Source organism: Corvus moneduloides, chromosome 6, assembly GCF_009650955.1.
Source record: "Corvus moneduloides isolate bCorMon1 chromosome 6, bCorMon1.pri, whole genome shotgun sequence".
Classification (NCBI taxonomy): domain Eukaryota; kingdom Metazoa; phylum Chordata; class Aves; order Passeriformes; family Corvidae; genus Corvus; species Corvus moneduloides.
In genome coordinates this window covers 38,343,446-38,368,979 of record NC_045481.1, presented here as the reverse complement: position 1 = coordinate 38,368,979, position 25,534 = coordinate 38,343,446, and the positions used below count along the sequence as shown (strand labels likewise).

At 47.4% G+C, this 25,534-nt stretch overlaps 1 protein-coding gene across 3 annotated transcripts; it reads left to right on the top strand.

Moving 5' to 3' along the window:
* The first annotated feature begins 4,608 nt into the window (after positions 1-4,608).
* On the top strand, positions 4,609-22,911 carry SPINT1 (serine peptidase inhibitor, Kunitz type 1). Of its 3 annotated transcripts, XM_032112337.1 has the most exons (11): positions 4,609-4,764; positions 4,947-5,419; positions 12,984-13,135; positions 14,535-14,673; positions 15,788-15,958; positions 16,629-16,655; positions 17,578-17,703; positions 18,622-18,672; positions 19,445-19,615; positions 20,301-20,357; positions 20,977-22,911. In XM_032112337.1, exons 2-11 carry the CDS (start codon positions 4,990-4,992, stop codon positions 21,171-21,173), a joined length of 1,521 nt encoding a protein of 506 aa, XP_031968228.1. In that variant the 5' UTR covers positions 4,609-4,764; positions 4,947-4,989; the 3' UTR covers positions 21,174-22,911. The 3 variants fall into 3 exon arrangements, with proteins under 3 accessions (XP_031968228.1, XP_031968227.1, XP_031968226.1); XM_032112335.1 differs by lacking the exon at positions 4,609-4,764 and having other exon boundaries at positions 4,781-5,419; XM_032112336.1 differs by lacking the exons at positions 4,609-4,764; positions 18,622-18,672 and having other exon boundaries at positions 4,780-5,419.
* Positions 22,912-25,534: the final 2,623 nt, after the last annotated feature.

Sequence of the window (25,534 nt, the reverse complement as noted above, 5' to 3'; positions counted from 1 at the left end):
GTACACTCAGCATCTCAATGTCCATCATCCACTTTCCTTATTTCTCAGTGTCTCCATGGAAGCATGGAAACGAAAAAGGCCCAGGGTTCTAGTGTGAAGAGGGAGAATACATCACCTCTCACCCTAAGCTCCTGGAGACTCAGGGAAGCACACTGCGATTTCCAGCTCATATAGTCTCCAGCTTCATGTGAGAAGTACTACCACCTTCCCACCAACACAGGCTGAGGAGCCACTACATTCTTCAGACCGGTGTCAGTGATCAGTCTTACTCCTTTCTCCTGACAGGCTCGCCTTTCATGAGGCACTGAAAGGGCACAGACAAGGAATAATGGCAAATGCCAGAGGAAAACATTTCCCAGTTTGACTGATTGGCCCAAAATTGAACTGTTTGGCACTGTCTCAGAGAATAGAGAGGTCTCAGGAATAAAGAGGTCAGGCAAACTGGCTTGCCCACCTGCCCTCCCTCTGGCCTCTGTTACTGGCAGTCAAGCAAAGCATAAATGCTAATGTCTCATCAACAGTTGAGAAGGGTAAATGAGAAATAGTTGTACCTACTCCTTTGGCACACCAATTTTCCTTGTCTGTGTCCATCCACAGACATCCTGGAGGTAGCAGGATGAGTAAGCATCTCCACTGAGGAAAGAGACCCCCTTCCCCTTGAATACTTAAGTCATGCTGACAACATGAATTAGATACCAAAATAATTATTTGGGGATCTTTGAAAACGTACCCATGTTGTTCATTGCTCTCCCTCATTAACTCTGCTCTTTTCCTAGAGGAAGAGGCCTGAGGCACTGATACCATGATCAATGTTTTCATGTAGCACAGAAGTTTCAGCAAGTCTTTGGATGGTAGAGTTGGAGACAAGAAAAGCACTGGCTGAGTAGTTGAAGGGGATCTTCCTTGTTTTCCAGCCTGCTTTCAGCATTTTAGGCTTGCAGAGGCTGTACAGCTCTTGCACCAAGAAGTTTATTATGACCCAGTCGCCCTGAAAGGGTACAGTTATATTTGCAGGGACTGTAGTACGCACACCTGCAGGGAAATTGCCATCTGCAAGCAGAGCGGAGAGCAGACTTTCCCAGGAGGCACTAGCAGCTGGCCTGAAGGTGTTGAAAGAAGATTTGTGGGGATGCAGTTGCTGTAGGAAGTAATGGAGAAGGAGAGTCTATAGGGAGCCCTATGACAAATCCTATTCCACTCACAGGTGCTATGAAGAACAGATCAAGTTGTCTGTGGGAACTTCAGTGGGAATTGTAAGTTTATTCTTGTTCCTGCAAATTGAAGATTCTTTGCTTCACATTTCCTGACCTATCTCCCTGTAGAAGCCTAGCACAGACAGGACAAAAATGATACTTTATTCTGTAACCAGTCTAGACACTGTTTTCCCTTCTTCTTTTCCCAGTGCTCCTGCCCTTAAGGGTTTACCTTGACCAGCAACATTAAAATAAAAACCAGTGCCATGAAACTGTAGACAAGAACATCCACAAAGAAACAATATACCCTCATTGTAACTCCCTTCCCCAAAGCTACCTCGATGCAGTGGAAATGGCTCTTAGGAGGACTCAGCAGCGTGTCATCCTTTCTCCTGCTTTGTTCCGAAGGACCAGTGATTAGTCATAGCCTGATGAGATCCCTTCCTGTCTCCTTCCTTTGCCACATCTTTGTGCCGTCACTTGCATCCGGATCTCACCCCTAAACCACACTAGGAGGTTTAACCTGAGGCAAATGCAACAAAACAAGCAAGCAAACCTGTCTCCCAAGTGTTAATTACACACGGAGCGGTTCCCAGGTAAAACACAGCAGAATGGATTTGCCTGCAGCAGCCGGTGGGACAGGCTGCTGTGAGGAAGTCATTGCAGATGGTGATGCCGTGGAGCTGGGCTGTGCAGCGGGGCAAAGGGGAACCTGAATCAAGTTTTCCTGATTTTTCTGCCTGTTGGAGTCACTTCCTTCTGGAAGGTGGGCATCCGGTTGCCAACAGGTGCTGTGATCTCAAGAGCAATCACACAGAAAGAAGGCAGGTGATGGAGGCTCCTGCACTGCATTTGTTACAAGGCATGCATGTCTAAGACCTCTTTTAATCTTAGTCAAATATTAAACTATGATGTGGTTTACCCCCTGAGTCATCCTCGGAATGGTTATTTCCAGACTGAGAGCAGACACTTCAAAGACAGACAAAAGTTAACAATGACTCACTGTTTCAGGACCCCTTAAAAACACTCCCAAGTCATAAAATCACACACCCTACTTTCCCTTCACACTGATATGAATAATACATGTCTCAGCTGAAGCCGTGGGAATTTATTCATTTTGCAGAAGATGAGGGCTGTAATGGGATTTCAAGGTTAGGAGAGGAAAAATTGAGTTACCAAGTTGGAAGAAGAGCTGCTACCACAGAGAGAGGTTCCGAGTAGAAATCCTTGATCTTGAGCACAATCTCAATTAAAATTTTAATTACTGAATCCCTCCAGAATAAACTGGGCATTTTTAGAAACTGTGCTACCTTTACTGAATATACTGAATAAAACTATAACGTTTTATAAAAGTATAAAGTGACTGTAGAGACAGTTAGGGTAAACAGCAGAAAACCTTGCAGCAGAATTTAGCACAGCCTTCTGCTGATAGTAAAAGCCATTAAGAACCCCTATTCTAAAGGCTAGGCTTCATCCTTTTATGAAGGGGCTCATCCTTTCATAATTTTTTTTTTTTAAAGTGGGGGGAGACATTAGAGATGCCAATCAATGAATCCTCCCAGCTCTGTGTCTGCAGGAATTATGTTACTCTTATATTGCTAGGCACAAGCAAAAGAGACATCATGTCCCTCAGGTTTGCAGGAAAACTGTGACAGATTTTGTAACACAACACTACTGCTGAGGCAGATTTAGTTATTGCCAGTGAGACAAAAATACTAAACTGCAGTGTTTAGGCACAATTCTGCCAGTGTGGATATCCAAACACAGTCATTGGTTTGCTGTGGGGTCAGCTGCTCCCTGAGCTCCCTGCTCCTGTGTCAGGAAACTGCACTGAGCCTCACCTGGCTCCACTCTGAAGGCTTTGAATATTTATCCAGGAAAAATCTCTTCCAGGTTAAATACAAGAGAGAGCTCCCAGCAGAACATCTCAGGCAGTGCAGAACAGAAGAATGAGACAACCTTGTTGTCATTTTTATTTCTCCTGCATATATTTAAGTGGTCAGCTCCCCCTTTACTGCTTGCATGGTCTGCAGGCAGGTCCAAAAGACCTGATTTGGAAATGGAGTGGGAGACACCCATGCTTCTTCTGACAAAGATTCATAAATCCAGTGAGGAAATCAAACATCTCTTTACTCTGCAGACATGCATGTTTCCTCCTATCCATTTTCAAGGGGGTTTTTTATACTTTACCACTGCCAGATCGAAGCAATCCCCTTTTCCTAACAGATGTCAGTACTATACAAATGTCAACATCAAGCCATAGAAAGTCATGAGAGGTATGGAAAAATAATATTCCCACAATATTATCTTCCCATGGTGCTTGTGACAGCCAGGAGACAGGAAACATGTCTCTAAGGACTCTCAAGTATCCTTTGAGGATATAAAAGGCTGGATCAGAGGTACAGAAAGAAACAGCAAGAATTGAAATGCTGGACGCCAGAATGGTCCCCCAAACCACAAAGCCAATTGCTGTTTGATACATAACTGCTGCTCACCACCTCTTTCCAAAGACATACCACAAAATGCCATCTCAGATTTGCTGTTGTTATTTTAAGTGATGAAATATTTCATTATAAATAATGTCCAAGCAAATTACCAACACTCCCAGCTTTCCTAAGCACAATGACAGAGGGGTAAGAGCAGTTTGCCCAGGGGTATTAGGACTGTTTACAGACAGAGGGTGTGGATGACACAGGTGTATGTGTTGAACAGAGGAATTTGATCGTGGATCTGCAAGTAGAAGCACAAAGGGGGAAAATACATGGATAGGCAGCCTTTGTATTCCCATGACCCCAAACAGCACAGTCCTGCAAGGCAAGGGCACTACAAATGGACTGTAGCTAACCTATATGAGATTGAGGAGAACAGTGAAATGCTGCTCATCAGTGGGGGGTGATTACTTAAAATTTCGCTGCTGTGGTAGCAGGGGTCCTGCCACTCAGGCAGCCTCCAAGTATGATCCCAAGTGCTTTCACTGAAAAAAAAAAATATAGTGTCCCAAGAGCAGGGAATTCATTATTTCGGGATGTCTGCACTGAGCACAAAACCTCTTGCAGTAGCAACGGCGGTGGGCACTGCAGATAGGGCTGCAAAGCTGACTCGTTTGGGTTAGCGAGACACGGGCTAATGGTGCTCCGGGCCACTGACCACACCGGAGCACAAGGGCGACTGCCACAGGACACAGATCGCCTGCTTCCCGGCTTTCAGTTCCTTTGAAGCATCCTTAGCACGGGGGTGCAGCTAGCACCCAGCAGGTGGGATGCTCGTCTGGAGTGCCTGCCCTCGCACCTACGGGAGCGAGAGAATCGCTCTCGGCTCCGTTCCAAGGGGAGTAGAAGATCGTATCAGCTTGTCTCTCCTCCCCTTCCTCTTACGCAATTCAGTATGCAAGGGAGTGACTTGATTTTTTTTTTTTTTTTCTTCCTCTCTCAGGGAATTGGTTTTCACTTCCTGCGCTCGCCGTGCCTTTGTCTCCGCTGGACGCAGCTGAAGGCGCACCTGGGGGGTGAAGGCACAACGGGGCGGCGGGGACACCCCGCTCCCAGCAGCAGCTTCAGCGGAGAGCGCCCAGGTGGGGGGCTGGGAGCACACGCCTGGGGATGAGGTGCAGGGTCAGGGGACACACCGGCTACCTCGGGGAGAGCCGGAACCCAGAGAGCAGCCTCGGCCATGCTCCGGCTTCCTCTCGCCCCGGGTTGGCATGCACTTGAACGCCGTCCCTCTTAGCTTCATCTGTCTTCTCCCTTCCTTTAGGAAAGGATTGAAGTCTCAAGACAGTGAGAATCGGGGCGCTAAGATGGCCAGAAGGAGTCCGGGTCCATGGTTTGTGGCCTGGGTCTGCTTGCTGGTGGTGCTGGACTTGGGCGAAGGGCAGAAGGAAAAACCCTTCGGTGAAATGTGCCTGGAGGACTTTACGGCAGGGCTGCCGGATTGGGTGCTGGATACAGACGCCTCCGTCCAGAATGGAGCCACCTTCTTGTCGTCCCCCATGGTGCATCGGAGCAGGGACTGCATGAGAGCCTGCTGTAAGGAACCCGCTTGTAACCTGGCTCTCGTGGAGCAGGGCCCGGGCTCGGAGGAAGACCACATCCAGGGCTGCTTTCTCCTCAACTGCCTCTATGAGAAGGCTTTCGTTTGCAGGTTTGCCAGGAAGATCGGCTTTCTCAACTTCTTGAAGAAGGACGTGTACGATTCTTACCTGGCAATGCAGAATCGCAGACCTAGTGGTAAGGTGCCCATAATGAATCCCTGCAAGCCGGGTCTGGAAGAGCATTAATGGTTACTGGTGCCAGCTCCTGCGGCCATCATATGAGCAGCAGTGCTGCCAAACGCTCGGGGTAGAGCGAGGCTAAAGATGGTGTTTCTGTATTTTCCTCTGCCACAAAGGTTTTCCCAAACCCTGATACTCATTTAAGATCTGTGCCTCAGTTTACCGATTAGTAAATGAATAGGGAAATGCTCTTTAACCTGTTTGAAGCAGGTGGAGTGTGTGATTACCAAAGTCTGAGATTTTGCTACTTGGCAATGTAGAGAAGAAGGTATTGTTTTTCTTCTCCCTTCCCCTGGGCCTTTGAGGTTGGAAAGTGAAATCCTCTAAAAAGCTACACATCACCAGGTTTTAAAGGGCAGCATTAATCTCTTAATTGCTCAGGGGCTGGAGGCAGGATGCAATCCAGTTACCTTTATTTAACAGCAGCCTGGATGGTGAGGTGCCTCAGTATTGCTCTGCTTGTTGGGGCTGGTCCCTGCTGCTGGAAGAGGAGGAGCTGGGGGAGGCTGGTTATAAAATTTCCCCTTTGGAGGTGGGTTTCTCTTCCCCAATCCCTGTTTCTCTGCTCTAAAAGATTGCACGTGGACACAGAGAGCCAGGTGGAAAATGAAGTAATCTGAAGCTGGCCACCTGTCACACACTCTGCTCTCTCCAAACTCTTGCAGCATGTTCAGAAGCGCTAAAAACACAGCAGTTCCTCCTTTGCCCCCTCCGTCTGTGTTTTGACTGAAGCCTGTCAAGGCTCCATGTTTCTAGCCTGGCTGGGACTTTGGCAACCATAACTGGTTTGTTTGTTGATCGCTGGTCAGGGCTATTAGGGGATATCTCTGTGGATAATCCTCCTCACACACCCTCCCAGCCCACCTCTGGGAAGGAAAGGATCTGTGAAGATGGCAAGGGGAACATCCAGGTGGGTGCAAGGGCTTGGGCTCCATGATGTGAGCTGAATAGGTCTTTGATTTTCTGCTGGGTTGTGCCAGCCTTGTGGGTGCTGGAGGTGGGAAATGGCACCAAATCCCACACTGACCACTTCTCCATCCTGGGTAGCAGTGGGGGGGTTTGCAGCAGGGCATCATCACTTCTCTCAAGCAGCCCTTGGGTGTTGCTGGTTTGAGCAGCAGTGTGGCAGAAGTGGTCCCCCTGGTCCTCTGTCCCTACTTGTGGCTTCCTACTGGATTTTAGGGCCTTTTGGTAAATGTGTCTTGCTGTTTCAGTAGTTCTCCTGCATCTCTGTTCCAGGCTCAAAACCCTTTTCACAGGAGCTGCAGTTAGGGAGGAACTGAAGGCCACATCACCAGCACTGGAGGTGGCATGGCGGCAGCCGTCTAAACTCCTATATGCTTTGTTGTAGGAGGAAAACGGAATGCATCATCTCCAGTACATCCTGATTTCACAAGATTAGATTAAAATACAGTGGACTGTTGAGCAATTCAGTCTCTTTACCTTTGTGGACCAGTGCCTCATACAAGAAGATTGCAAGCCCCTCCTCCCTTGGCTGGTCCCAGGGTCTGGCATTCCATGTGTGCAGATCTTTAGAAAGTGTCCTAGGGTCACCAACCTCTCTGTGTGACCAGCAGTAACATGTTTGCTAAAATATGGCACCGAGCTGCAGCACTCCAGCCACCAATATGCAGTTTCTGTCTTGCAATCCATCCCTAGTGCTCCTTTCACAAGTCCTGGGATGGCTATGGTGGAGCAGGAAGACCCAGGAGGGCTTATCAGTGAGAAGTGAAAAGCACTCCAGAAATGCAGTTCGGGTTACTGTGCCCGGAGGCGGCCGTGCCCCTCCTCGCTCACGTGGGGCTTGCGCCTTGGACTGCTGTGAGTGTAGGAAGGGCTCGGTCTCTTCTACAGCCGTGTTTGACCCTCGGAGGATGCTGGTGCCAGGCGGGTCTCCAGCTGGAGTGACAGACTCTGGGCAGTTCACCACTGTGTATTTGGATCAGCCTGCGATGTTCGCGCTGTGCTTTGATAGGAAATGTGTTTCCCTCCTCTCTGAAATTTTTAGGCATTGTCTTTGATACCAAAAGCTTTCTGAATCACCTTGAATGACACTGGAGGGCTAGCAGGCAAAAGAGGCGAAGGGAGTTACCTTACTGGAGAAATAGCTGGGTCTTTCTCCCCACAGCAGTTGATGAGACACTTAAGAATGCAGATCTCCATTTTGATTCAGATACAAACCAAAAAAATCCAAACCAAAACCCCAAGCCCCTCCAGCCGTGATGCTGGAATTGGGTCCATGCAGGACCTGTCTGAGCAGGAAGGTGGATGCCTGGCTGTCACTGAGGGGGAAAAGAGGAAGGGCACAATGGGGCAGGTGCACGAGGCTAGGTGAAGGAGCCTCTGGGCACTGAGCATTTCCACCTGGCAGCATAAGGAAACTCTAAAGCAGTTTTGCTTCCGGACCTTTTGGGGATGCCTGAAGAGGCCAGGTGAAACAAGTGTTAAAGGAAGCTGTTTTCAACATGTCAGGTCTTCCTCCCAAATGTTCATAAGCAAAAAATCTTGGCCCAGGTTTTGGACTGGAGACAAAACTGTGTAGTTTTCATACTGTTGTGCTGTATCACTGTTAAAATGTGACGTTTTGTGACTGCTCTGGAGCCAAGGTTATTGTTGGCCTCCTGATTCTGGCTCTAAGGGTCTGCAGGAAGCTTATCTGCTGCTTTATCATGCATTCCTTTCCTCTGTGTGCTGCTGTCAGGTGTCCTAGGAGCCTTTACCTGGGCCACTCTTCAGGCACCCTCTGCAATGATAAGAATTAAATGCATGTTTTTTCTAGTGGAAAATGAAATACCCAGTTAGTGATCCCAGTGGGTAACATTAAGCAAAAACACACACTACTACTACTACTACTGCAAGGAGCAGACCTGTTGAATTGAGAGGTTTATATATGTTTAGGAGGAGACTAGGTAACACCTGAAAGAGAGCACACAGCTGGGGGCTGCTGAATGGGCAAATTTAATCTTGGGGTGTTTCTGCAGCCTGATGGAAGTAGCTGAAAGCTGGGAGAGTGTTACAGGGAAAGCGCTGTGTATTCTTGCAGTGCTCTTGCTCAAGCATCCATGGCAAGAGTGTTGACAACTGAACACAGGAACAGGAGTACCTGCTCAAACTCACTGTAGCCACTCTTACAGTGTTATGACTTCAGAAAAACCTGTGGGTACAGGCAACGATGAATTCAGCTGAAATCTGGGTTCTGCACATCTCCTGAATGTATTTTCAGTATTTTGGAGAACAAGAGCTTCTGAATTCTTTGTAAGCTGGTGACGATATCTTGGTACTGTCTCTTGCCTGTTCCAGCTAATGTACAGCCTGAAGTCTCTGATGTTATTGTTAAAAGGCACAATCTTCTTAAATGATTCCTCAGCCCGAACTTTGGTGCAAGTTTTCTGTGTGGCTCATCCGGGAGGGGCAGGCTCACCTTGCACTTTATTGGTAATAATGGAGCCCAGTGTTTAAGTAACTAGCCCAGCTTATTCTGGTCTAGGCAAACCAGTTTTGGGTGTGAAACTGGAAAATAACCTCCCTGAACCTTTGTACATTTCTTGAACTGAACCTTTTGTGGTTATTGTGAATTGCTCAGTGACAGTCTCTTCCTGTTGAATGCAGGGCCTGTGAGTGGGAGACGGGAAGTGCTTGGGAACCACAGGGTTCTGATCAGGTATGTCTGCTCCTGCCTCACCGTGGAGGGAGATTTGCAGGCTAACACTTCGGTAGTGCATTCCAAAAGGAGAGCTTCCCAAGAGGGAAGCTCATCCCTCCTTAAATGTTTGGTCCCATGCTGGTTTCCATTCTGTGGACACAGTGCAACTAAAATGAGCAGCACTGGTATCACAGCTGGGGTTGAAACAAGTTCCCCCTTGGCTGATGCCGTTCAGCCCTGAGCTGGCTGCTCATCCTCGAGCTCAGGCCAGGAGAGGGGAAGCTGCACATGCAGTACCCACACCACAGATTCAGAGGCTAACGTGTACTGGAAGGGTCCTGGAGGACCAGCTGGTCTCAGGTGAGACCAGCTCCTGCTCAGAGAAGGTGATGAGCAGCTTCCACTCCACTTGCTGTGCAATTAGTGTTTGGCATGCAGCATTTACTGAAGTGGCTACATCATGTCTTGTCTCCAGAGCCCGAGTCTCCTTAAAGAGACTGGAGGTACAAACCAATCTTTGCTATGATAGCATAAATACTTGTGGCAGAGTCTTTCCCTCTGCCTGCTAAAGCAAATAGGACTGAGGAAGGATGGAGAGAACCTAGTGGCAGCAGCACCTTATGTTATTCTGAAAATATAATCCATTCAGTCATACTGTATTGTTTTCAAGAGGTTGTGTTGACCTGCTGTGTGCAGCACTTATGAACCACTACAAAAGCCTCTAGAAACTAATGCTGAGAGCTGCTTGGCTGTGCATGAGTTGTTAGAAAACTGTATGGCTTTATCATGACTGTATTTTCTGCCCAGACAGGATAAAGCCCTAAAGAAAGAGCCTGTATTTCTCTTTCTCCAGGCACTATATTGGGTTGCGTTGTTTCTTTCTCTCTCTTTCCACCTCAGGCAAATTATACTGTGGCAGTAGTGTCATCCTTCATTACCTCTGCCTGTGGAAATGGAGAGTTTTCTACTGTGGATGGGTGAGAAAGCTGTTCACTTCTGAATGAATTCCCTGGAAGCAATGCAAGAGCAGAGCTTTAGCATTTGTGAGAAGAGCCACACTGCTGCCCATCTGCTTGTGCAGCAGACAGGTTCTGCTGGCTTCTGATGCTTGAAATCTCCAAGGTCCTGTGTCTCATGGGCGCTAGAATTTGGGTGGCCTCATTTTTGCTCCCGTCTCTGCTCCTGCCCTGATCAGCGGCTTTTGTCTCCAGTGAGGTCTTTCCCTTCGTGGTGCCTCAAGGTCCCCAGTGCAAGCCCCACTTGTCTTGTTTGCAAGTTGCTCCTGCAAAGGCAGTCAGCAGTGGGCTGTAAGAGCCCCTTAGTCACCATGAGAAAGCTTTCCAGCTCATTCTAGTGACAATCTCAAATCATTCTGAGGTATTTTTAAGCATTGCTTTGTAGTCTCAACTACTCAGGGTGTATCTGCATAAGCTCTGGAATGGAGGAAATCTGGTTTTTTATAGATCCCAAGGGCAAAAGCTAATATCTGAGTTCCAAAAGAGAAAAGCCTCCAAACTGTGAGCTTTGCAAGTACATTCTGCCATGGGATTTCACTGATGCCTGCAGGTTTGCATAGCGAGGTCCCTAGTGGGGTCTCTCCCCCCACTTAGATGCTTACTTTTGAAGCCTTCGTAGAAATTTATTATCTTTTAAATTCCTGTTCCCCCATCAATTTTGGTCCAAGTTCACTCATTAGAGGTGAAGCTAGTCAAGCCACTGACTGCATGAGCTTTTAAGCGGGATGAGATTTTTTAAAAAGCAAAAATCAGGGTCTCAGGCATGAATACGGTGTGAGTAATAAAACTTTTTAAAGCAATTTGGATTTCCTCTATCAAGCTTTCCTCTGGAATCATATTTCCCCTACTGATGTGCTATATTAATGGAAGTGGAAATTGTTGCTTATGATGTGACTCCAGGAGCATGTTTCACAGTAAAGAGCATGCCACAGAAGCATCATAAAGCTTTAACCTCCCTGTTAATTACAGAGTTTTACAGCAGAAACTTTCCATGGTCAAAAGAGCATTATAGCAGAGGTAACTTTCATTTTTCCTACAGACTTTCAGAGCAAAACAAACTGAGTGTAGAGTCTCCCTTGTACAAGCAGTTTGCTGATACTCACTCTGGCTCAGCCAGCACTTTGGTTCTGAAGCTCAGGTGGAAAACAGCCACGTTGCCAGGGAAGGCTTCTTACAGTCACTGTGGCAGAAATACTCCAAAGTCACTGAACTTTCAGGCATCCTAAGGAGAAAAGGGATAGACTTGAAAAATAAGTCCTTAATTTCTAGTGAGCATTACTCCTTGGCAGTCACCATAGATAAAGAATACTCTTGACTCTTGTTCTGGATGTGAGGAGAGTCAGTAAATTTGGCTAATCAGAGATGGGAACTGGGGAAGTTGCTGACCCATTGAACAGAACTTTTACTTGATCACGCAACCCACGACCTGAAGTAACTAGATGTTTGGTCTGCAATTTTTTGTTTAAAGTGTTCATGCTTAAAAATGTCAAGGCGTAAAACATGATTTGGAGTCATGAGTTAAGGATCAGCCTTTGTGTTGTTGAAAAACTGGTCTTTTCCTTGTGCAATTGCACCCACCTACTGGGCTCACCCTGGCAGGACGGTGGCAGGGAGTAGGCTGCCTTTCTCCCTGGCAGGCTCGTGGTGTTTGCCTAGCAGGAGTGGCAGGAATGCATCCCTTCTCCAGAGCTTGCAGTGGTGTGTACAAGGGGACAAAAGAACTAAGTGGCCTGTTTTAATGTCAGGTTTGTTTATACATATACCTTATATTAAATGTCCCTTCAGTAGACTGCAGCAACAGTCAGCAGCTGGGATCTGAATTCAGATACACTCAAACAGGAAATTAGGAGCAAGTCTGCAACAGCGAAAATAATCAGCTAATGGAGTAATTTTCTAAGGGGTTTGGACACTAATCCTCTTCTTCAGTCACAGTTGATATAACAGTGTAATGGCAGAGTGATTTCTATCTAGCTTATAAATGATGGTTGGTGCCTTTACAAAAGACTCAGGTTGAACTGGAACACTGAGTCTTGGACTTGGTACAGGTGCTACCAGGTGGAGTTTTATGGGCTGAGCTATGCACAAAGCCTGCGACCAGAGACGTTCAGGCCGAAAGGAGTTATGAGTCAGGCTCAATTGTGTCATTGTATAGGCTGTTCTTGCTGGCAAGGGCAGGGATCAGTTTTCATCTCTTGTACTTACAGTTTGGAAAAACATTTAATAGATTGTGGAAGTTGCTTGTAAGCTAATCCATGGAATGGTACAAAAATAACAATCTCATGAATGGTGTTTTTGTGCTGTTTTAAAGGCATGTATGTCAGAAAGTGGGGTGGAAGATGATCTGGAAGAGAAGTATTTCCCATCCAAGTCTCACAGTGTGTAGCTCTGGCTAAATACATGAACACAGTGCTTAAAGAGAGTGATAGGAATGATGAGAGTCAGGTCCACATTCTTCAACACCCATATTGGGCCATCTCCCTAAGAGAAGGGTGGAGATTGCTCTGTGCTGTTCTGTGAGGATGTGGTCCCACTCTCAGAAGCACAATGGCTGTAGCCACGGGGCCACCCTCTTATGGTGGTTCCTGTGGACAGAAGTGCCCAGGGAGCCAACTGGCTCAAAGGCACTGCCGTAGTGGGTTGTGGACTTAATAAATCAGTGAGGGCAGTAATAACAGTACTGACTGCCTGTTGCTTGCTCAGGCTGCAAGGAGCACAGCTGTATAAAAGTGTTTTCCTTTCAGCAGTTGAAGTCTGGATTGATTTAGCCTGGAATAATCCCCCTTCCTTGTTTTCCTGTAGTGGAGACAAGGACTGGACCCTTTAGCCTCTTACCCAAGCCTTGTTCTACATTTCTTCTGCAGATGACCGTCCTCCAACAGCCCGTGCTGTCAAGGACATGAGGGTACAGCCGGGGGAGCCAGTGATGCTGAGAGGCACAGAGAGCACGGATGACCATGGGATAGTCAGCTATGAATGGAAACAGGTCCTTGGCGACCCCTCTGTGGAGATGAAGGTAGGGAGCTGCAGGAAATAAGCACCTTGCTCAGTGTCACTTGTGGTCTGCACTAGGTTGGTCAGTCAGAGCTCTGACTTAAAGGTCACCTTGTCCTTCCCTCTTCAAGCCAGTCCACCCAGGAGCCTGTTCCCAAAAACTATGGAGCACTCCTTGTGGTTGCCCTCCTCCTCTCGCACACTATTTGGAAGTGGCATTTTTGGCTTCACCAGGTCTCAGACTCCCTGCATGGGCTGCTGTCTCAAGCCTTCCTGAGCAACACCTGATCTGCCTAGGTGGGAGCAGCTGAGAGGGCAGAGCTTCCGTGCAAGAGCTGCCTCTGGTTCCAAGTTCCTGCAGTTCAGTGAAGGGCCTTCTCTTAGTTCTACTCTGTCCACTTCAGTGCATTTCCTCTTCTGTCTCTGAACAATCCGGTCTCAGGCTCTGCTTTTGTTCTCCTGGGGCTTTTCCTGGACTTTGCCTCTCTTGAAAGCGTAAGTTCTTCTTCCTATTTTATCTGAGCTGGAGCAGAACTCATGTCTCTTGTCTGGATCCAAGATCTCTGGGGTATGAACACTGCCTATTTGATAGAGGCTAAAAGTGAATTGTAGCTTTAGAAGAACAAATTATTTCTTTTAAACTTCTGCAAAATGCTTTGAAAAGCCATGGGGCTCATATGGAGTTCTTGTGGCACCTTTTGGAAGAATTATGAAGCAAATGAGTACATCAGGCCCACAACTGATTTTGAACATCAGCAGTGACAAACTCTAGAATGCAAAGGGGTCTGTGTAATTCAGCAAGTGCTCCTTTCTTTTTCCCTTTGCCCTAGCCCGACCAAAGCAACTTTCATGGAGGGAGGGAGGTCCCCTAATATTATGCTGTATTAACAGCATTAAAATGATGTATGGCAAAGCTGTGTTCTTTTGAAACCTAATCAAAACCAGGGATAGCATGGAAATGAAAGTCCAATTATGTTGTAAATATAGAGGAAAAGTTTGTGTCAATAATGTTGTAGCTTTCGCTTCTGACAAAACAATTAAATACACCTACCTTATTCCCTATGTGCTAAGTAAATGATTCATAATAGGTTTTAAGTTTTAAAAAGTAAAATAAAAACTACAGGTATTTCTGTCCTCTCCAATGAGTTCTATTTTCCCTTGTGCTTTCACAATGCCCCAAAACATGAAATATCTAATTATGCTTGTGATACTTGTTCCTTCTGCTATTCCAGCTGGGTACCAGTCCATGGGTTTGGGGGGATTGTCTAGCACTGAGACATTTTTCATGCCAGACATCTGCTTGAACATTTCCATCCAACCTCCATTCTCCCTAATGCAGGAACATGGACCTTGCATAGCTTCAGTCACTCCTTCCTTAGAAGTACTTTTCTCCTACATAAGCCTTTCTTTTGCATTCTCAGAAGCATGAAGAAGATCAGGTAGAAATCTCCAACCTCCAGGTGGGAACTTACGTCTTCCAGCTTACTGTCACGGACACTGCACAACAGCAAGACTTCACCAACATCACCATCATGGTGTTGAGCTCTGAACAGACAGAAGGTGAGCCTGAGCCCACACATATCTACCTGGAGTCCTCGAGCCTGCTCTGGCATTACTGGTGCTCCTCTCAGAGGGGTAGATGGGAGAAGAGCACAGCCAAGACACTGGACTTGCGTGTCGGCTTTTCCCAGTGAGAGTCTGCACTACTGCCTTTCACCGGTAGTGGAAGGTCTCTGAATTCACAGTGATCTATTTTGGGATTTTTGCATACTTGTGCTGGAGATGAGGCCTGCAATAAGCCCATCTGTTCTGCCTGTCCTTGCTCTCTACTGGGTGACACCAGAGTGGATGAAGCTTGGGGTGCAACTGAGGTTGTAAAACAGGAGAACGTGAAAGGTCCTGTTGACTCTGTGGTTTTGCTGTGACGGCCCTTAGGTTTCAGGGTAGGTGGAGTCGTCTGCAAGACATTCAGTGTATCTCCGGGTTTATTTATATTTTTTTTTCTTTAATGACTTTGTTTAATCATGAAAATGTTCAGCATTACAAGTGTATCAGAAGTAAGGAGTTCTTGGACAAATGGTTGACTAGTAGCTAAGCAGGGGATGTCTTCTCCTACCTCAGGTACCATAAAAATGTAAGAGCAGCCATGTCAAGTGATGCTAATGGTCTGACCAAACTCCAATACACTGCATTCAACAGTGTGCAGAGGTTGGTACTTTGGAAATAGTGTGAGAACATGACATGCTATCAGTGAATCTCTACTATGCTTGACTAATCCCCAAGGATTTTGCAGCTGGGAGATTTTTTTAAGCAGAAGATGGTGTCTTCATGTTTAATAACCATGTATGAATCCCTTTTTGACCTCATATAATCTTTGAAAAGCAGCAACCTCCTGAGGTAAGGAGCTTCACAGCTTAACTATGTGCTGTGTGGAGATGCAGCTCCTTTTGTTTAATGGATGTGACACCTTCTAATTTGGTTTTGTGACCCTCCCTTTCATATAAAAAAATTCAATCCATGATTCCCTACTCTTCTTCTCCATGTTGGTCAAGATTTTATAAACCTTTCAGACATGTCCTTTGGAAGATTTTGTTTGCCCTCAGATATACAAAACAGAAAGTCTTCCAAAGGACTGACCTAACCCCAGACCCTTTTCTGTTAACTTTCTTGATAGAGCATTGTTTGACTCCGAAGAAGGTGGGCTGGTGTCGGGGATCTTTTCCACGCTGGTTTTACAACCCAAGCCTTCAGCAGTGTGAAGAGTTCATTTTTGGTGGCTGCAAGCCCAACAAGAATAACTACTTACGGGAAGAGGAGTGTGAACTTGCCTGCAAGAATGTCAGAGGTGAGTCCTTCAAAAATCCAGCCCCGTCTTTCTCATAGGGTCGGGATGACCCTGTGGACAAGTACTGCAGCCTCTTGGCTGAGAGCTAGTTACAGCCCAGTAAGCTGAGGAGACTGGGCTAATTATGGATGGGCAGTCATTGTCTTAAGCTGCCAACCTATCTGACCCAGCTCCTGAAGCACTGGCCAGTGTCCCTGGTATTCCTCTGGCTGCAGAAGCCCTCACCAGATCTTTGTGTCACATCTGAGACCTAAATTCAGAGAGCAGCATTGTGCAGTTGGGGGCCAGAAGGGCTTTACTCCCAAAATGAAATTAATCTCCCTCCTTGGCACCCTCAAGCCACTGAGAACAATTTACTGCTGTTCAGATAAATGGGCTGAGCCACTGTCAGGCCCATTGCAGTGTACTGCTTAAAAAGCGATGTTACAGCCTTGGAAAAGAAAAACAATTTGGAAATGGTCTAGCTCGTGGTGGGAAGTTCCCCTGTGCTCCTGCAGGCCTACCTCACGTGGGTACAACTCATCTAGGTCTCTGAGTGGCAGGCATCCATATTTCACCTCCCTAATCAGGGCTTCCTTGCAGAAAACATTAAGACAATATAAAGGTGATCTTAATCTGACAAAACAATGTGGTGGTAAATTTATTTTTATTTTTCCTCTTGTCTCTTCAGGTTCTGTTGGTGGGCGACAACAGCCAGGTGAGTCTCCCATATGACAGTTCAATCCTATGCAAGCTTGGGCTGAGTGTCTCATGTCCATTCCTGTGGCTTTTGATTAGGACTCAGTCTGGAAAGTGAGGCACTAGAGACTAATTTCTTTACTAAGCCTTTCCCTTTCATGTCATAGGATAATTTAGGTTGGGGATTACCTCTAGAGGTCATCTGAGCCAACCCACTACTCAAAGCAGGTCCAGCTTTGAGTCACATTCTGTTGCTCAGCACTGTATCCAGTCCAGTTTTGGGTATCTCTGAAAAAGGAGACTTTACACGTCATATTGTCAAACTGTACCAACGTTTGATGACCCTCATTATAATTTTTTCCCCTTATACTGAATTGCTTTCTCTTGTTGCAACTCCTGTCTGTTGCTGTTCATCCTATTACTGTGCTCCAAAATGAGTCTGTCTCCTCTATAATCTGTATTCTCCATAACTTCATGCTAGGTCTTGTGCTCCAGCTCTTGCTGAGATTTACTCTTATGCCAATGTCTTTTGTCACTGGGGAGCTCAGAACTGGGCACAGTACTCAGCACTTGGGACCACCTCTGGAGCAGAGAGGTTTGAAGCTCTTGCAGCCCAGTGTGCATGTTTCAGTTTGGCTTTCCTAATTTAATCCGCCATGATTGGGTAATGTCTCCATATTCTTCCTGAGTAGCTCATTCTTGCTTCCACCTGCTATGTACTTCTTTTTGAGAGGAAGCATGGCTGTTTCCAGAACAATGTTTCATTTATAAACAGGAATTTTTTTTTTTTTTAGTCTAGGGTGGCACTGAGGAGAGACCTTTACCAATCTGCCTTGTTTCTTGTTTGCCAGCCCTATCAGCAGCTTTTAAGTCCTTCCTAAAGCATCTGGCAGGGAGAAACAATGAATTTTAATGAGCTATCTGAACTGTTTCTGATGCAGTATGCAATGGGAACTGTCAGCCCCCCTTCTTCAGATGCAAGGATGGTTGCTGCATTGATGCCTATCTGGAGTGTGATGAAACTCCCGACTGTGCTGATGAATCGGATGAGATGTACTGTGAACGATGTAAGTACTTCAAATTCTGGCTCAGACAACTTACTATCTGCTCAGGAATGGGTCCAATGTAAGTTACAGGTGCTGAGTCAATGCCTATTGGTGTCTTCTGTTCTTATCTCCTGACCCTGCATTATCTTTCCACAGTATTACATTTGCAGGTTCTGCCATTTCCTGTATCCTTGCTGACTGCAAGAGATGACCTTCCTTCTGTGACGTTTCCTGCCTCTTAAATACTCTTTGACTCTCTTCTCTGCACCTCTCTGTAAGACTTCAGGCCTGTCTTCCCCCTTTCAATATTTTTCTCACTGAATTACCTTACCTGCTCTCTTGGAGTTGGGAAATGGGAAAGGAAACCATGATTTTTTCAAGTCTGTCTGGTGGCACAGTCCCCTTAACATCCTGTTATGCTAACATAAATGCACAGTGGTGAGATGCCCAAATCCACACTATCTCCTCCCTTCTTCCATCCCTCCTCACCTCTTCTGAATTCCCACAATCTCTTTCCTATGTGTGCGTGTTTTGTTGCCTTTTTGGATTTTCAAGCCTATGATTCATCTCTCTTGCTCTCTCTTATATTCTTATAAAAGAGCACTAATGCTCTTTTATACTTCTTAAAACCTGGAGTGACTTTTCCCATACTTCTTGATGGAAAACAAAAATAAGAAAGCAGCCTTTGTTTTCCTTAGTTTTGTCTCTATATCTGTGGATTGGAAATTGGGAAGAGTTTCTTGTTACTACATTTTATTTTTCCTATGTTCCTCTCATAGCTTTGAGATATTTAAGAACATCAAATGGTATCTCCCTTTCTCTGGCTTGTGATAGCAAAAGAATGTACAGGAAAGCTCTGTCTGCTCATGTCTGCATGGACAGAGGCACTTCTTTTCAACTGGTGAGAGAAGTTTTTAACATGAAATGTTCCCCTTGCAGATGCTCGTGAGTTCAATAGACTGCAGAAAATTAATGTCACACATAAGCAAGGTACGTACCATCCAGAGCACCTAGGCTGACCTCTTCCAGCTTTTGGTTTTTCCTTCAGCCTGTTGTTCCATGGTAAAACTACTTCCCTCTGTAAATCCAAAACCAGGTGTAGCATCTGGGTAGTCCCTGTACTAAAAATGAGCAAGGGCCTCTTCTCTGACCTCGAGGACAGCTGTTGTTAGCAGGCTTTCACTCCTGCCTAAACTTTTTCCATCCAAGTAGGTCTCATGCATGTTGCTTGCTGGCCTGTACAAAATTCTGCAGCATGTTTTTTTGGAAATAGTGCAAACCAAAGCAGTGGAGGGGACACAGCAAGGTCTGTGCTTGATCCCATGTCTTTTCCTTTTTTAAGTGTAGACAGTGGACCTATCACTGGGCTGAAAGAGTATATTCCAAGTCACTTAAATGCAGCTCGGTTGTAGAGGAGACCTGAGCCAATCTGTGGTTTCTGTGTGTCCAGGCTCTTCATGTTCCCTTCTGCCTCCCAGGGATGACAGGTCATTTCTACAGGGGAGTGAATCCAGGGTTTACCATGACTGCATGGCCTTATGTTCCTTTTTCTGCTTGCTGGTTGGATTTATGGCAGGTGGCAGCTCACCTTGGCACTGCCAATTTGACCAGCTGGCAACTGAGCAGTGGGGACATGAGAGCCACTGTTGTGGCTATGGATTTCCTCTGCCATGGTGCTTGTGCTCTTTTGTTGTGAGCAGAAAATTTTGCTGCTCTGGGAAGACACTGCTTGGACTAAAGCACCTCTGCCTTGCTTTGCCAGGCCACTGTGTGGACTTGCCTGATACTGGACAGTGCACCGAGAGCATCCCCCGCTGGTACTATAACCCATTCTTGGAGAAATGTGACCCCTTCACCTATGGGGGCTGTGGTGGCAACAGCAACAACTTTGAACAAGAGGAAGAGTGCATGAAATCATGTTCAGGCATCACAAGTAAGCATACATAGTGAGGACTGGAATTTGACTGATCAAACTGGGAAAATCACTTCAGATTAAGTTCTGTGGTCCCAAAGAAGCAGTGCCTTGGGAGCTTTCAGTCAAAGCTGCTCTGCTCTCAAACCCCGGCCATGACCCACAGTGTCCTTCAACACAACCAATGGCTTATGGGGAATGGTGGATCTGCAGCATCTTTCTGCAATGCAGCCTGTCATTTCCCAGAGCTGGAAAGCATTTTGGGTGCTGATGTTGAGAAAGAGACAGAGGATGACAAAACTAACCAGAGATGTGATACATCTGCTCTGAAGAAAATCTAACCTCCTAGCTTGGCTCTAGGTCTCCCCAAGTGAGTGGGGAGAAGTTACGAAAATCCTCAATGACACATACTAGCCTGAAGTTTTAAACAAACAAGAGAGAGGGTTACACTTGGTACATACTGTTTTAGAGGCCAACAGGAAGAATTCTGCCATACTGTATCTGTTAAGAGGCAAACTACCTCCTTGAGCTGCACTGGGCCTCACAGCCTGCCCTGAGAGCTCAGTACCGTGGCTGTTGAGAAGGGGTGCTGTGTGCATTCAGTCACTTCAGAGCACTGGCTATATGCTCCTCAGAAACCTGTCTTATCCCCTGTTCCCAACCTTCTTTGTAAAACTTTTCTCCCCTCTCTGTGTTCCCAATTCAGAAGCAGATGTCATTGGCCGAAGATGGGAATCATTTGAGTCCCAAACTGCTATCTTAAGTGAGTAACAATTTTCCCTCCAGATCTTTCTTGTTGCTTTTCCTTGTTCTGAAAAATACTTTGTCTTTCCTTGTTCTTAAATCCTAGAGAATGATTTAATCTTTAAATTCACACCATCTTGCAAATGCATTGTCCTTGATTGTCTCCGCTGATGCTGCAGGGGTTTGGTTGGCTGGAGAGCAAATGCTCATGCCACTGCTAAGAGCACTTTCCTACAAACTCAGCCTATCCTCCATAGCTCACTCCCTCAGTGCTGTCCCAGCCTGGAGGTGCCTTCTGTGAACACCCCTTGGTGGCCTCCCTGTTGAGGTATGACACAAGGCTGCCATTGCAAAAGGATTTGATATTCCTAGGGTTGTCAATGGCCAAGCCTGCCAAAGTCACGGAACAGCCTTTAGAGGGCGTGGTGTATCTGGGAAATGATGGGAAATACCTTTTGGGAGAGACAGGCTGGCTGTGCCTTGGCCATACCCTTATGCCATGCAGCTGTCACCTTTCTTCTTTGCTGGTTGTGCAGTGACCACCCTGTTGTCATGCCTGCTGTTGCTTCTTCCTCGCCACTCCTGCTGCATCAGATCTTGTGTAGCATCCCTTCTAACATGTTCACATATCCCTGCAGGTGCCTTTGAGGTAGTGATTGCTGTGCTCCTCGGGATCTGCATCATGGTGGTCCTGGTGTTCATTGGCTACTTCTTCTTGAAGAAAAGGAAGAAGAATAGCCGCCGCCGTCAGCCTACCACTGCTACCAATTCAACCCTCTCCACCACAGAGGACACTGAGCATCTGTTCTACAGCAGTGCCACCAAACCAGTCTGACCTACAGCTCTCTCTCCAGTTCAGCCCTGGGGCACTCCCCAAAAGTTCTGGAGTTCTGTTTTTAGACACAGGTCTGTGCCTGAAGGACTCGTTCTCTGTGAAGACATTTGGAGCATCAGGCCAAGATCTAGCTGTGATTTGGCAGTACTAGTATTTGTGATTGTCTAGGCTAAACGGCTGCTCTAGAAAGCGAGGAACGGGGAGCATTCTGCTGCTCTCTGACATCCATCCCTTCCTAGCCTCAAACAATCCAGTGAAACTCTGAATTACACCTTTCTTCCTGCTCAAACCCAGAGCACAACTTTGCTCAACTTCCTGAAGGAGCCTGGAACTGGATCTGTGTAGCATTCATGTTGGTGAATGGTGCAAGCTCACCAAAGCCAGGAATTTGTTTTCAGTGTCACTTTCTTCCATTCAACCTTGTATTTTCCTCCCCTTCTCCCAGTCCTCTGCAAGGTGCCCTGCCTTGCAGCAGTCTACCTGCTCATGGTGCATCTCTTGAGGTCTGTGGGATTGACATAATCAGCCAGACCTGATCCAAGGGCTCTGTGACACTCTCCAGCAGTTCCTGTTTTCAAGATGGACAGAAACACCTGCTTAAGTCACTAGGCTTTGCGTTTTAACAGAAAAGCACACAGACTTTCTTCTGCCTGGCTGCTGTGTTTCAGTCTCCTGTGTACAGTACATGCTCACCATTTTTCTCTCTGTGAGTTGCCCTGGTTGCTTTTCCAGTGTTCAGTCTGAACCCAAACACATTGAGAAAATATCTATTTATTCTCACATGAAGTAAAGACCCATACTTTTCCTGCTGATTGTGCAGGAAAGGTGCAGTTTTGATTTTACTGCATGCTCCTCTGAGCACACAGCCTGACTTGAGTCCCTGGCATCTCCCAGAGCAGAGGAGTGGGCTGGATATCACCAGTTAATGTCTGCAGGCTTCCTTGCTCCTGCTGGCTCGTCCCTCCTGGTACAAGATGAGCTCAGCCCAGCCCCAAGAGGTCCAAAGCTCATCTCTGGCCCCAAGGCAGCATGTGAAATCCCCGCTTTGGTAATGTCCTGGTCCCAGTCCTGGCCCTATGTGTTCCTCTATAGTCTGTTTGCAGTGAGATGCTTCTGAGCTCTGTCCTGCAGCATCTGCTGGTCCAGGCTTGTACCTCAGTGAGCTGAGGATTTCTGTTGGGGCAGAAGAACCTATTTGTGAAGTGCCTGATGTACTGCTGGCTGTAGGGCTGGCACCAAGCTCTAAACTTCCAGTGCCTGGTGCTCTTGGAACACTGCTGTGAAGAGAGAGGAAACTCTGTGTGTGTGTTTGTGTGTGTGTGTGTGTGTGTGTGTGTAAGAAGCATAAATCTATGTACAGACTTCAGTTTAAATGTTTGGACTCTTTCAGGGCCAAGGGCAGAGTGGTTCTGAAATGCTCTAGTAAAGCCATGCCCAGCTCAGGACCTCTCAAGTGCAGTGGCAGGAGAGCTGCCTCCTCCCTGGGCTGATGCCTGGGTGGAAAGGAAAGAAACTGCTGCCCAGAGCCTGCTGGCAATCTGGCTGCATGCCTCTCCTCATCACAGGCATCTGCCTCAGCGTTCCTGGGGCTGGTCAGATTCCTCCTTTTCTGTCTCGTATCATTTCTTCCATCTCTTTGTTTTTCCCACAGCCTATCATGGCCTATGCAATAAACCTAATGTCTTGATTTATTTTTTTGCGTGCTCACTCTGATAATAAAAAGGAATTGTTTGTCTTATCTGGCTTGGGAGTGGTGTCTGAGGAGCAATGACCCGCAGAGGGGGCAGGTATCATTCCCATGCCTGCTATCTCGCACCCTTTCATCTGCCCCGACTGTGGTATCTCGGGGGAGAGCTGCTGCAGCAGCAGTCCCATGGCGTGGGGAGGGCTGGAAGCGGAGGATGCAACATATGTGGATACCTGAATAGGAAACTACTGCATGAGGTGTTCTGGGAGCAAGATTATTACCCACTAAGTCACCCAGAGAGCAAGGCAGGGTGTAACCTGAAACTGGGTTCCAGCTGGTCAGACTGGTTTGGGCTTTGGGTCTGAAACCAAAAGCAGACACTATTCTTCAAACAGGAGTTGCTCTAACTGTGTCTTCAGGCTGGTGATCACTCAAGAACTGCCATGTAAAGTCAGCTAAATGTAACTGGCTAATTGGCAGTGGGTTTGTACGGGAACCAGGCGGACCAGCCCTGCGCTGCTGACCCGGCCACCCTGGCTGGGCCTCCGAGTGCTGCTCGAAGCAGGAACGCCTTCTCCCCGCACTCTGCTCTGGGCTGTGGGCTTTGCTCTGTCATGACCATGCACTCTACACCAGCTCTCCCATCCTGCCATCTCCAGCTACTTACGGGCATAAGTGCAGACATTATCTCTCCTGTCCCCTGAAGCGCTGCCCCAGGAGCAGCTCTGCTGAGGCCGGCTCAGCTCGGCCGATGGGGTCAGCGCTCCCCTCCCGACAGTAACCCCTGGCCTGGGATCGCCACCTGAAACCACGGCTGCTTCTCTTCACAGTCTCCAGAGAGAGGCGGGTGCGTGCTTTGCAGCCTCTTTCACTGACACCACACCTTTGTGTCCCCTGGGGTTGGACACAGCCCCGCTGGAGGCTGCAGGTCCGGCCTGAGCCCTCCCCTGCATGGCTTCTGGGCCCGCACCCCCCGAGTCCCACCTGCCTTCAGCCCCTGCACGCCCACCTGACACAAGGGCTCCTGCTTCCCAGGAAATCTCAGCTCTTGGAAATTTTCAGATGGAAACAGGAGCCCAGAGTTTGAAACTTCGCAAAATGAGAATCCCACTCCTCAGGCGCCAGCGGCGAGGAGAGGCTGCCTCGCTGCCTTACTGCCCAAGCAAGAACAGCGTTCGGTGACAGCTGAGCCGCCCCACTGCACTGGCTGTGCCGATCAGGGAGCACGTCCTCCATGTTTCCCAGCTACCAGGAACACGCAGCTGTGTGAAGCTGCTGGCTGGTTTAGGGCAGAGCTGCTCCTCCTGGTGTGGAGCTCCTGGCGTGCTCCCCACTGCTGCTCCGCGGTGCAGGAGGCTCCGAGGTCTGGACCCGCTCCTTGTCCTTGCAGTGTGTGCAGACAATGCCTTCCCCACCGAGGTCAGTGTTTTCCAGGGGGTTGTTCGCATGCCTTGAGGAGCCAGGCTCCTGCCAGGCCCCAGGAGCTGCTGCCCACCGTGCTGCCTCACTGAAGAGAAACTACTCTCCCTTCACATTGTTCAGTCTGCCTGTTGGTGGCTTCCACCTCTGCAGAAGGATGACCATGGAGCCTCTCTCCCCTTCCTGACCAGCAAAGCTGTTTAGTCACCTTGCTCCGACTGTCAGGAAGGAGGATTTGCCTGAACTTTTGGCTGAGATTATCCCAGCAGGCTGGAGGGGACCTTGCAGGGTTTATGTGGCTACTGGCCTGGATGCAGGAAGCATTAGCTCACAGCTAAGTATCATTTCTCTCCGGCTTCCCTGGGGCACAATGGCTCTGCAAACAAACGAAGCAGCTGCCCTGATATGACAAGGGCATATGGCTCCACAGTGGCAGGCCAGAATACTGTTCCACACACAAAAGCCACAGTGGGGTGAAACCTTCTGATAAGTTACTTTAACCCTCAGGCCTCATTTATTGCCTAAGGAAGAAATTATTATGGTTTTGAGACTGAACTGTTCATTCTGGTTAAAAAGAGGAGCTCTAAAGTCAGGGGAAAGAAGGAACAGTGTTGTGTGCAAGCTCTGCATAATGTAAAGACAGATCTTGAATGTTATTTCTCCCCGCCTTACTTCAAGCATTAGGAATGATTAGACTTGCTCCTACTGCAGTGTGCTTTGAGCTCCTAAATGGATCACATGCAGATTTGAAGTACCATGTCTAGTCCAGCATGTGGTAAGCAAACCTTGCTCACTAAAATAATGCCTGTGTGAGAAATAGCTTGTGAAAACTTTCCAGACAGTCTTTTTTTTTTTTTTTCTCCTCAGATAAATGGAGAGAGAAATTGGAAATGCTCTCCCTTGGTTATTGTAATAGCTGATAGTCACAGAGAAATACAGTCACTTCTAGAAAGTCTAGCAGCTGTGATCTCTTCTGCAGCTCCTTAAAGGGCATGAAGGAACCTTTCTGCCAGGAAACCTGGCTGACCAGTAAGTGTTTCCTGGGCAAGGTGCCACCTGAGGCAAGGTGCCACCAGAGTTTCTGTGGCCCTTATTCAATAGTTGCCTCTCCAAGATGTCCTCATCTCCAGCTGTGTCAGGAGTTTTGAAACTAACCGTCAGTTCCTGTAACAGCTTTAGAAGATTTTGCAGAGGCCACCCACCGTTTAATTACCATCTTCTCCAAGTTGCCCAGAGCCAGCCTAGACGAGAGGAT